Source organism: Sceloporus occidentalis, unplaced genomic scaffold, assembly GCF_023333645.1.
Source record: "Sceloporus occidentalis isolate IW3139 unplaced genomic scaffold, rSceOcc1.0.p SCAF_5, whole genome shotgun sequence".
Classification (NCBI taxonomy): domain Eukaryota; kingdom Metazoa; phylum Chordata; class Lepidosauria; order Squamata; family Phrynosomatidae; genus Sceloporus; species Sceloporus occidentalis.
The window spans coordinates 83,891,723-83,903,764 of record NW_028316985.1 but is presented as its reverse complement, the minus strand read 5'-3'; the positions used below and the strand labels follow the sequence as shown (position 1 = coordinate 83,903,764).

Below are 12,042 nucleotides of genomic sequence, written 5' to 3'. Positions count from 1 at the left end.
TAATGAATATTTCTATACATAGATATGCATTCACAAATATATCAAGTGGCTAAGGGAAAATAACAATATTTAAGACTTAATATTATATATGATATACAAACATTATAGTTAATCATTTAAAAATGAAAAATAGAAGCAACTAGACTTTACAAGTTCCATATTTTAAATTATAATCTAGTTCTGTTTGAAATATTCAAATATTATTTGAAATAATATTTATAAAGCATCTTGTGCAGTTTTTGTGGCAATAAATCAATTAACAGCATAATTCTTATAAATTATAGCCTTCCACTGCCTTTTGATGATTCACTTTCTGATGATTCACTCTTTTGATGCTTGCACATTACAGACAAATTCCATTAATCCGATGAGGGATCTGCTCTTTTGTCAGTTCTTCCTGCCTACAAGGGTCGCTTGGGATTGTTTGCACACATACGTACAGTCCCAAGGCTTGTCTAGGCAAATGTAACTGAGGAGCCAGCATGCTTTGACCAAGGCAATGGACCATTCCTGGGCTATATGGCCGTTCTTTTTGTGTACAGATAGGAACAACTGCCATTAACTTGTTCTTTTGTGCTGCCAAGTTGTTTCCAACTTATGGTGATCCTAAGGCAACCCTATTATAGAGTTTCCTTGGCAAGATTTGTCCAGAGATGGTTTACTCTTGCCTTCCTCTGAGGCTGAGAGCATGTGACTTACCCAGGGTCTCCCAGTGTGTTTCCATGGCTGATTTGGGATTTGAAACCTGGTCAACCTAGTCCAACATTCAGACTACTACACCATGCTGGCTTGCCATTTAATGGCTCTCCAACTCTGCATACCAACAAACACTTGGTTTAAACAAGTATATTTACATTTTCTTTTCAATGATAATACAACCTCATTTTTAGAAGAGAGGCAAGCACAATGGCTGCTACATTTGGCCAGATGTTCCTTTTTTCTCTCTTTTTTTAAATATAAAATTCACAAAATAGATGTTTCAAATTCTTTTCAACTTCATTAGATTTGTTTTAGAGAACCATTAAGGTCATTGTAGTTTATTTTTAAAGGTTTTTTTTACTCAAAACTTTGCTCAAGGTACAAAAAATGTGCACCTTCTTCACCCCACTACAAATCACAACAAAGTTTTGTTCAGTGATAGTCTAGAGAAAAATTGAGGTTTCCTGAAGAAACACTAGGGATGTGTAGGCTTAGTGTCTGTTAAAGAGTGACATATGTTTTTTTGTGGGTTTTTCGGGCTATATGGCCATGTTCACAGTGACATATGGGCAGGATGAAACAGCATGAAGGCTGGTTAGGAAGAGGAGAATGGATAAGATCAGAATAGTGTTTTTGGAACTGGGAATGTAGAAAGATGTTTAGCAAATATATAATAAGTTTTTACAGGTTTTGTTTTCCACAACTGTGTCCGGCTGTTTTCATTTAAAAATTGAGAGAGAGAACTGGTCACACTTTACCACACTGGACACTTGTGCAAAATAGTAGCCACCTGGAAACATGGGTTCAAGCTAATAATAATAATAATAATAATTTGTTTTATTTATATACCGCTATTCCAAAGATCATAGCGGTGAACAGCAAGTAAGCTAATTAGCAAGTAAGCTAATTTGCCCCCAACAGTCTGGGTACTCATTTTAGCGACCTTGGAAGGATGCAAGCCTGAGTCGAGCTTGGGCCCTTTTGCTGGTCTTGAACTCGCAACCTTGTGGTTTTGAGTGAATGGCTGCAGTACAGGCATTTAACCACTGCGCCACCAGGGCTCCGCTAGGGATCTTAAGAGTGATGGGAGCCCAAGGGTTTGAAATGTAAAGCCAGCCTTCATTTCCATCACAACCTTCTACAATTAATTCAAATGTATAACAATGTAATGATGATCTCTCTTTCCAAATGAAATCAAAACCAGGTAAATGCTTGACTCCTGGAACTTCTCACTTCTTGGAAGGCATGTACATTAATTTAAGGTATAGCTCATAAACTTAACAGGTAGAGAGACATCTCTCCATTTACACCCAATGTGCCCTTAAATCATGCTCTGGAAGCCTCACTTTTTTTTTTCTGAAGCAAGTTTGTGTGACATGGAAAGCTGCAGGGCACATATGGTAACCCTCTTTCTAGCACTATTTTTTGATGTAAATCAATCTGCCTCAAGTTTCTGTTACACAATTAAGAAACTGTGGCCTGTTACAGACTGCCAAAATAAAGCTGCTTCGGGTCTCTTTGGAGGTATGCTATTTAAATGATGCATGGGTCCTAAGAATCCGGAAGCTGCACCAAAAGCTTCACTCCGATGCTTAAGAATGGAGTGTGGCTTTGGTGTGACCTCTGGACTCTTAGGACCCATGCATCATTTAAATAGCATACCTCCAAAGAGACCCGAAGCAGCTTTATTTTGGCAGTCTGTAACAGGCCACAATTCTCTCTGCATGTGGTCCCAGCTGTTTTTGAAAGACATTTAAAGAAATGGCAATTCCAACCATAGATTGCAATGGCTCATCTAATTTAGCCCTTTAAAAAATACACTGGTTTTTCATTTAAGCCTGGATGAAAACTGAAAAGAATTTTTCTGTCACCTTTTGTACAACCTGTTACTCTTGGAGCCAGCACATCTCTCCTTGAAAGGTGAATGAAATAGAAAAACCAATGGTCATTTCTTCCTACAAATATTATACTTGTGCATATGTGCTCATATTCCCATTCTGAACATTTTGTTTAACCACCTTGAACATTTTATAATGCAAGCTTGAGGTATAAAGTTAATAATTAAAAGAAATAATTAGCAAATTAATACCAGATAGCTGTAGAATGTTGTAGACAAAAGGGAATTTAGGAAATTTCAGATTTAAAATCTAAATGTAGTCCATCTGTGATGTTAGAAGACTAGAATCAGTATGTTCAACACAATCCTCACTGTTATATCCTTTCCATCTCACTTTTTAAACAGCAGTTGGATTCAGTTCCCATACAAGAGAATTTTCACACTTTATGGAAGTACCAAACAATGAAAGTATAGACACTTTTATTCACTTTAGGGAATATACTATGCAGAAAGGAAACGTAATGCCATAGTCTGAAATAAAACTTTAGTTCCATACAGATTCTCTAAATATTTTTCCGGATGTCTCCATGAAAGCACAGATGGCTGCCTATAAATTAGAGAGAATATCTGCGTTTGTATAATGTTGCTCTTTAAACTACATCATATTCAACATGGGGACACACTGGAAACTCCATTAATAACAATTCTCCATGGAATAAATTATTCTGTCAAATGCTTGCCTGTGCATCAGCATATGCTTGAAGGAGAGGGCAGCAAAATTAGATCCAGTTGTGTGTAGCGGAAGACACTGAAATAATATACATAGCTCTAGATCTAGAGTGATGGATGCTAGGATTTTTATCATGGAAAATATATCATGCCATGGTTAATATTTTCTATTTTAAAATTCTTTTGCTTCGGGGGTATAGTGCAATGACCACTGGTAGTGAGCTAGATTTCTGGAAATGTTCACAATATAAATTTTAATATAACACTCCAAATAATTATTTTAGTTTTAATGCAGTGCTAAATTTTCTTTTAGAAGAGCATTTTTATCTACTTACATGAGTTACAGGCTTTGTGTGTGCTCCCTTGACTGTTAATATCAGGGTTTTGTAAAACTTTCCATCTCTTCTGCTACTTAGGTGGCAGTTTCAGCTTCCCACCATCTTTCCACTGACATTCCCCTAGGAATCCATTCTCAGTCCCTTATTTTTATTTAACATATTATTTGGCATTTATTTAGTATTTTATTTGTTTAAAACCAAATGATAGGATGCTGAACACTATTTTTATAGCATAGCAGAGTGTTCTCTATTCACAATCATTTTTCTGTTGAAAAGACTGTCTCAAGGCATCTTATCATTATCCTATGGGGACTGACATTCAGCTTTTGCCAAAAACACATCCTTCTAAAAACAAATTCCCCTACAAGGGAAGGGGGGAAATGTCATTGCTGTCATTTTACATTTAAGTGAAAAGCTAAATTATTGTGCTGGGTTTCATCTCTTTTCACAGTTCAGTTAATTACTGTAGCTTAGTTTACCTACAACTGTATCCATTGGCTTCAACAACTTAAAGCTGGAGATTCACTGTAGTCAACATTATATGTTAAGAGAAAACTTGGGGTTAAGTGAATAAAGCAGTTGAAAAGTAACTTAGTAGGGATGGCAGGAACACACTTTAGGAGCATGTGTGCCCTGTAGTGATGGAGGAGGGCACTTCCTGCCTGATTCTGCAGCTTTGGAAAGTTCCCTGATGAGACCTGTGCATAGAGGCAAAATCCCTATGTGCAATGTAAGAGATCATGGGCAAAATACTCCAGTTCAAAACTCAGGTTTCCAAAACTTTACTGCATGGTAAATGCAGTGAATCACTAACCAAAATATTTCTACTTACAGTGAGAATACAAAAACTTATAATAAGCTAAAAGTCACAAAATAAGTTTAAAGCAAGTAGGAATAAATTTATATGTAAAAATCTCAGGAAAATGAGGAGATACTTGTCTGGGGCTGAAAGTGCAATTACTTTACAAGGTAAACCTCTCTAGACAGAGTATTCTACAAGTAGAGGGCTACCGCTGAGAAGAGCCTCCTCTAGCAGCCACTTGCCTCAACTCAACTCAGAAGGCAGGAATCCCCACAGAAGCCTCTCCGTTAAGTTCATGTAGATACGTGTCTGTGTAAGCACCTTTCAGGTCACATGTCAAGTTATGGTGAACCTGTTAATTTCATAGGATTTTCTTAGACAAGGAATACTCAGAAGTGGTTTTGCCATTTCCTTCTTCTGAAATATAGCCTACACTATCTGGTATTCATTGGCAATCTCCCATCTAAGTACTAACCAGGGATGGTTAGTACTTAGATGGTTTAGTACTGTTTAAGTACTAAACAGGGATGGTCCTGTTTAGCTTCCAAGATTACACAGGATCTGGTACTTTAGCCTGGGTATTTAGATATGGAGATGGGGAGTCCTTGAAGTACTCTGGTCCAAGGTTATGAAGGACTTTCAAAGTCAAAAAGAGTATTTTAAACTGGACTTTGGAATTGTCGAGGATCCAATACAGCTAGCTTGGGATTAGTGGCAAATGATCATAATATATAGCCCAGTTAGTAACAAAACAGCCACATTCTGCACTAACTGCATTTTCCAAACAAACTTCAATAGCAGCTTCAATACAATCTAACCTAGGGACTGTCTGCACAGGTTGAAAGAAATGGCCCTGTCCCGTTTCAGAACTCACAGACAATGCACACAGTCAAAACAGGAGAAAACAGGCACAGCTCCACCTGAAGAGGGGGATATAAATACTCTAAATAAGTAAGTAAGTGTGGTCTGTTACAGACAGCCAAAATAAAGCTGCTTTGAGTCACAGTGGAGGTTTGGTGTTTCAATGATGCATGCGTCCTAAGACTCCAGAAGTCGCACCAAAGCCATGCTCCAGCCCTAAGGACTGGAGCATGGCTTTGGTGTGGCTTCTGGACTCTTAGGACGCATGCATCATTGAAACACCATACCTCTACTGTGACTTGAAGCAGCTTTATTTTGGCTGTCTGTAACAGGCCTCTGTAAGTAAAATGGATCCAAGCCATGCTCCGGGGCATTACAACAGAGCAAAATAAACCCCCCAGTAAGACTGGACTATTGCACTAGTGTGTGGCCTGCGTACCAGTACAGAGATGTGGGGAGGGACCAGGTGGCCATTGGCACCATTACTGGCCATATTTTTTTGTCATCCGTCTGTGAATCAATCATACAAGTGCATACATGGTAAGCCACACCACTGACCAATCGCACAAGTGCATGCATGAAGTGAAAGGACAATAAACATGCCAGATTACCAGCAATAAAATGGATTTAATAAAAAACATTAACAAGTTGGCCAGTACAACTGGGGACCATGGGGAGAAGGGGAAGAAAGGCACTATGTACAGGAGGCTCCATGTCTGTGCTATGCTAATGTGGCACTGGGTGCACCAATGCACATGTCCATCGCTCATGCAATCAAGCAGACGGTTACACAGAGCATCCAATTGGCTGGCAGCTCAGTGTGATGGGGTAGGCAATTGGCTGCTGCTGGAATTATTACCTGGTTCCTCACTTAGTCTAAACATACAAGATTTCCTCTCATCTATCCTCCTTGTTCTTCCTTTACAGTGTTTAGTATGACACATACCTTTTTAATCAATTTACTGATCAATTTTATATCATTTTTTTTCTTTTCTGATTCACATGTTTAATTTGTTTCATATATCATTTGTGTGATTTTCAATAATTTTGTACAATGGGCCCTTTGTATCCACTAGGTTCCAGGGTCCCCACCTTGGATACCAAAATCTGTGGATGCTCAAGTCCTATTAAATACAATGGTTTAGTAAAATGGTGTCCCATATATAAAATGGCAAAATCAAGCTTTGCTTTTTGGAATATTATGCATTTTTGCTCTTTTCCTTCTTCCTCGCTTTTCTTCAACTAATTACCAGCAACAGGCAGCCCATTTTCCAAGCTGGATAAAAATAGTGAAGGGAAGACCAGTCCCTGTCATAGAACTACTTTGCCGCTTTCCCCCTCTTTCCACCATCAGAGCTGAATGCTGGAGGGGTATCTGGATCTTCTCTTTCTCCAAGGGTGACTCTCTCCTTCTACTCTTGAAAAAGCAGATATGCTATATAATATAGCCCATGGGATAACATCCTGAAGACCACAGAATTTGTACTGTTAATGTTTTTAAAATATTATAAATATAGAGAAATAGAAACGCATAAAAATCCATCCAAATCCTTCAACAGGAACAGAAAAGAATACTACAGGTGAATCTGCAAAGGGGAGGCTTTTCATTAAAGATATAGCAATCCTTTCATTATCCACAACAGGCAGTTGTGCTGGGCCTTATTGTTGTTGTTGTTATTGTAGTTGTGAAAACACTATCATAAAGCAGATCTAGGAAAAATGCAGGTGAGAAGCCACAGGAAAAAAAATGAAATGCAAGGAAGGGTTCCCCATAAAAAAACAACTAAGTGTACAGATGAGAAATTCCAAAGAAAGGGATGAAAGTGCAAGCAATTTTACTATGTCCACAATTTCCATTGACAAGTACTGTAAGCAGAAATAGTATAACATGTACAAATGAGTAAGCATGTTAAAGATAAAGCCTAAACACATATTCACGAATGTGATAGATTTTGTACCACAAATACTGAATTTAATTACAACATATGGACAAGACCTTTAAAAAAGTGAGATGAAGGTATAATGAATATTTTTTTAAAAAAGTAATCACAGCATATTGATATTACACTATTAATCACAATATTCAAGAATGAGATCCATTTTAGTATTCTTTGTATCATGTAAGAAGGCCCTCCCTCTATCCACCACCATCCAGAGGAAGAGATGGGCAGGCCAACTCCAGGCCTTGCCTGAAAAAGAAGAAGGGCCCTCCCTCCAGTCCATCTGCCTTGGTCCAGGCCTCAGAGGGAGAGAAGGTTTGCTGGACATTCCCCTTTCCCCACTTCCATTCCCTTCTCCTTTTGTGTCTTGTCTTTTTAGATTGTAAGCCTGAGGACAGGGAAATGTCTAATTTAAAACAATTAGATAGCCTTTTGGCTGAAGAGCAGGGTATTAATAATAATAATAATAATAATAATAATAATTCTCTTAGTTACCTTAATTCCTCCATCAGAAATATGCCTACATTCCGACATAGTAATCTCCTTCACTTTCCAGAGTTTCCCAAGAGTGTCCAAAGCCTATAAATATATTAGACAAATATTAGATTGTAGTTATTGAAACACTAATGTAATATAATGACTATTCTACAGAATGTACTTTTTATTCTTTTAGTACTAATGTTTGCTGTAGGATTTTCTTCCCACGTGGAGTTCTAGTTACCTTTTAAAGCATATATTATTTTACCAAAACAAAGCATTACCTGATGTTTGGGAAGAAGCTCTTACCCTAATTTCAGTAATCATAGATTGAAGTTTATGAATTCCTACTGGGAAAACGGAGGTTGTTACGTAGACCCTTATTAAAATGTAATAATATCTCCTCCCACATCTAACCCTTTCTTATCTAGGGAGAAGGCTTTGATAAATGAAGGGACTCTCATTTATCACACACTCTATTAAAGACTTTGGAGCATTGATGATGAAATATTGGCAGTGTGCTTCCCAACAGCAGGAATCTCTAGTGTTAGTAAGCACTGGACTTGATGAAGCAAAGAGAATACTCTGGTATAAATTTCTGGAGAATATTCATCAATACAAAGAAAACAGATGATACAGTTTGAACTAAGTATTTTATTAAATGTAAAAGTTTTCCCTTGACATGACTGTCTAGTTATATCCGACTGTCAGGGGTGGTGCTCATCTCTGTTACTAAGCCAAGGGAGCCAATGTCGTGAAAAATGATTCCGTGGTCATGTGGCCAGCATGACTACATGGAGTGCTGTTACCTTCCCACTGAAGTGGTACCTATTTATCTACTTGCACTTTTACATGTTTTTGAACTGCTGGGTTGGCAGAAGCTGAAACTAGTGACAAAAGCTTACTCTGTCACACGGCGCTCGGGTCTCAAACTGTCGACCTGCTGATCTTGCAGTCATCATAATCAGCATCTTAACCACTGGGCCACCGTGTATAAATAAGGAAGGAGTTAAATGCAAAGGAAGGACATGGTGGCTTAGCAGTTAAGATGCTGACTCTGACAATCGAAAGGTCGGCAAGTCAGTAGCTTGAGACCAAAGTGCTCCCATCACTAGTCCCAGCTTCTGTCAACCTAGCAGCTCGAAAGCATGTAAAAGTGCAAGCAGATAAATAGGTACCACCTTTGTGGGAAGGTAACAGTGTTCTGTGCAGTCATGCTGGCCACATGATCACAGAGTAGTCTTTGATTACACTGGTTCTCTCAGCTAAGTAATGGAGATGAGCACCACCTCCTAAAGTTGGACAAGACTTGACAATCATGTCAAAGGGGAAATCTTTACCTTTTTAAATGCAAAACTGAATTAACTAGGTTATAGATGTCATTACTACCACAAGCTCTAATAAGCTGGTTGGGCAGGACTGTTTCGGCGAGTGATAAAATTGTATTTCCTCTGATGGGAAGAAGAGAGGGCACATGTATCAAGTTCAGCATTGGTTCACCTAGACTGAGAGAAGTTGGGAGTTTCCTGACAGAACCTATAAAAGGTACACTGCAGGATCTGTAGGATCTTCTCCCCATCTATGAAGTTGGAAACAGGAAGGGCCTGATATTGAAGAGGAAGTCTTGATGGCTGTATTTTTCTTAATCAGTTCAGGGATGGGCTCAGCCCCATTAGCCTAGGGGTGAAACAGACAGCTGGGAAGGAGTGGCCTCTGGCCGCTCCAACCACAATTGGGCTGGGACCATGGTGACCACACAGCCCATTCCCAGTGGTCCCAAGCCAGTGCCACCAGGAGTCAGTTTAAACCGACTCTTTTTTTTATCCAGTCCTTTGGACCAGAGAGGGGGGGACATCAGAATGGCTTCTGGCCACATTGGGGGTGTGCATCATCTAAATACCACAGCCCCAAAGCCATGAGTTTCGGGCCCTAGTCTAAGAAAACTCAACCATGCTTTAGGCTTCATGCACTTGAGCAGCCACAAAGTAGAAAAGCTTGTTCTGGTATAGGGCATATTTAAAATATTTTAGAGCTAGATGCTACACTTCTCTCCCCTCCCCCCCCCCCCACCCTTTTTTGCCTTTCTTCTTTTTAGGCAGAAAGGTGCATAAGGTCTAGTAGAAAACCCAAAGGAGTACAGATCCCCTGCTCAGTTAGAAAGGGTTATTGTAGTCAAAATATAATTTTAATTTGCAACAGGGAGGCAGCAACGTTATACAAATCTGAAGTGGTGTCCAATATTCTAATTTCAATTCTGTTTGTCTTTTGCAGTCAGCTGCAGTAGCTGCTGAATAAGACACCACAAGGCACCCAAATGTAGGTGAAGGAGGAAGTGCAGATGAAGATACAGAGACATTAGGAAGCATAAACTGTGACAGTGTTGTATGCACATAACACGGATTTTAAAAATTGGTAAAACTTGTACACAGCTTAGAAGATGAGGCCTTATTTCTCACAATTCCCTCTATACATGAGATCAAGTGTTTTTGAATGTCTAAATGGTTTAACAGTAAGTGGTATTATCCTGAGGTCTTCAGATACAGAACAGGATATAAATAGTTAAATAAATAAATTAAATGATGACTATATCTCATCATTTGAACAATCTATGTTTTAAATGGGATTTGTTATGTCTATAGGAGGTAATTTTGTTTTAATATTCTTTGTAATTTTGGTTTAAGGGTGATAATTATTTTGGTCAGGTGAAAGTCAAATTCTGAAATGTTGTCTGACCCTAAATGTGATGCCTAGATGTGAAGTGTGATAAGTGGAGTGATGGGGAGGAAGAACACAAGGGAGGGAGGAATGATGGAGCCCGGGGATTTTCAAGAAAGAATTTGGATGCAAGATCATGATTATGCTAGTAAGATCAAAACAAAAAGAATTGTAAAGTCTGAATACTTTTTTTCTTTCTTTTTAGATAAGCCTCTAGATTGCCACCTTAAGATTTTATCTTTAAAAAAAGTCTGTTTCCTCCATTTTGTCACTGTTTTTTCTATTTGTGTTTTGTTTTCTTCTGTCATTATTGTCAACTTTTATAATCTGTTAGGTGCCTCAACTGTGTATAGTTGTGGAAACAATACAGTTTAGGGAGCCATGACGTAGGTCATTTTGTGTTTGGGAAAAATGGACAGTGTGTTGGCACTCTCATTTCAGCTCTATGAAAACATGGGTATTTTACATTGCATACTGTTAAAACATTTAATAGACACATGGCTTGAGATAATTATGACATTTTGAGAGAGAAAAACATTGATCGTTATGAACTTTTACCCAAAGAAAAATGAATTAGTGAATTATTAGCTTTTAAATTTGTTTCCAAGTACAAATATTTCTGTGTTAAAACAGTACAAACTCTACTATTACAATTACATATCAAGACCACGTCAACATTTAATTTCCTTCATATTTTTATAGCAGATATTTAATAGATTGTAAGCCAAAAGAAAAAAGTGGGGGGAGTAGCTTCTGAATAAAAAACAACCTTTCAATATGTCATATTTTGCATGTCAAACAATAAACAATGTTTCTTATTTAAACCAATAACTATGCTTGAGAATTATTACTATATACCAGGTGATTTAAAAAGAATGGTGCAAAAGTAAAGCTGTTCTTATTCGGTTTTGCATCATCCTTTTTGAATCACCTTTATAATATATTATTCCATGTTCCCAATGCCCTGAGGATGATATATCTTTGAACTAAAGCATATTTGCTCTAGAAAGATCAACATCCTTACATCCATTTTAATGAAAAACGTAGACACAAGAATGTTAGGCTATAGCTTACATGACCTTTGCATGAAAGGAATAAAAATAAACTCTAGATATAGTGATGGTTTCCATCTTTTAGAAAGTAAAAAGAAGCATAATAGAAAGAGAGGAATTTATGTTTAAACTAAAGCAGACTTGTTCTCAAAGCATGGTATACAGAAAAAATAGTCACTATTGCTTTAAAAAAGGGCATCCTTTCAACACTAAAACAATAAATTAACACAAAGAAACAGTCAAAATAAATTAGTTTAAAGCCCATTCATATAGGGGGAAGGTGTTTTCTTATGTTTTCTTCTTCTTCTTGGACATCCTATTTTAACCACACTATTTTACAGCAGGAGTCTACCATAATTAGAGGCTGCATTTGCCCCCCAAGAAGCTTTGGAGGGCTGCACCCACACCACCCATACACAATAAATTAATAAATAAATTAAACCAGAAAATTGCCCCTTAAGAATTTACTTCTCGTTTGCTTACTGTTTTTAAAAAAAGGCCCCAAACAGTTAGGGGGTAGAATTTGGCAAAATTGTCCCCATGGCCCCTAGAGGGTATTTGGCTAGAATCCTGTTGGGCACATAACCTATAG

At 37.9% G+C, this 12,042-nt stretch overlaps 1 protein-coding gene across 2 annotated transcripts in view; it reads right to left on the bottom strand.

Moving 5' to 3' along the window:
* Positions 1-12,042, bottom strand: part of LOC149312415 (F-box and leucine-rich repeat protein 13-like) — an 81,340-nt gene that overhangs the window by 8,443 nt on the left and 60,855 nt on the right. For both annotated transcript variants that reach the window (XM_089524593.1, XM_089524594.1), the window contains one exon: positions 7,702-7,785. In XM_089524593.1, the coding sequence (XP_089380719.1) occupies positions 7,702-7,785 (84 nt within the window). The remainder of the gene's footprint in view (positions 1-7,701; positions 7,786-12,042) is intronic.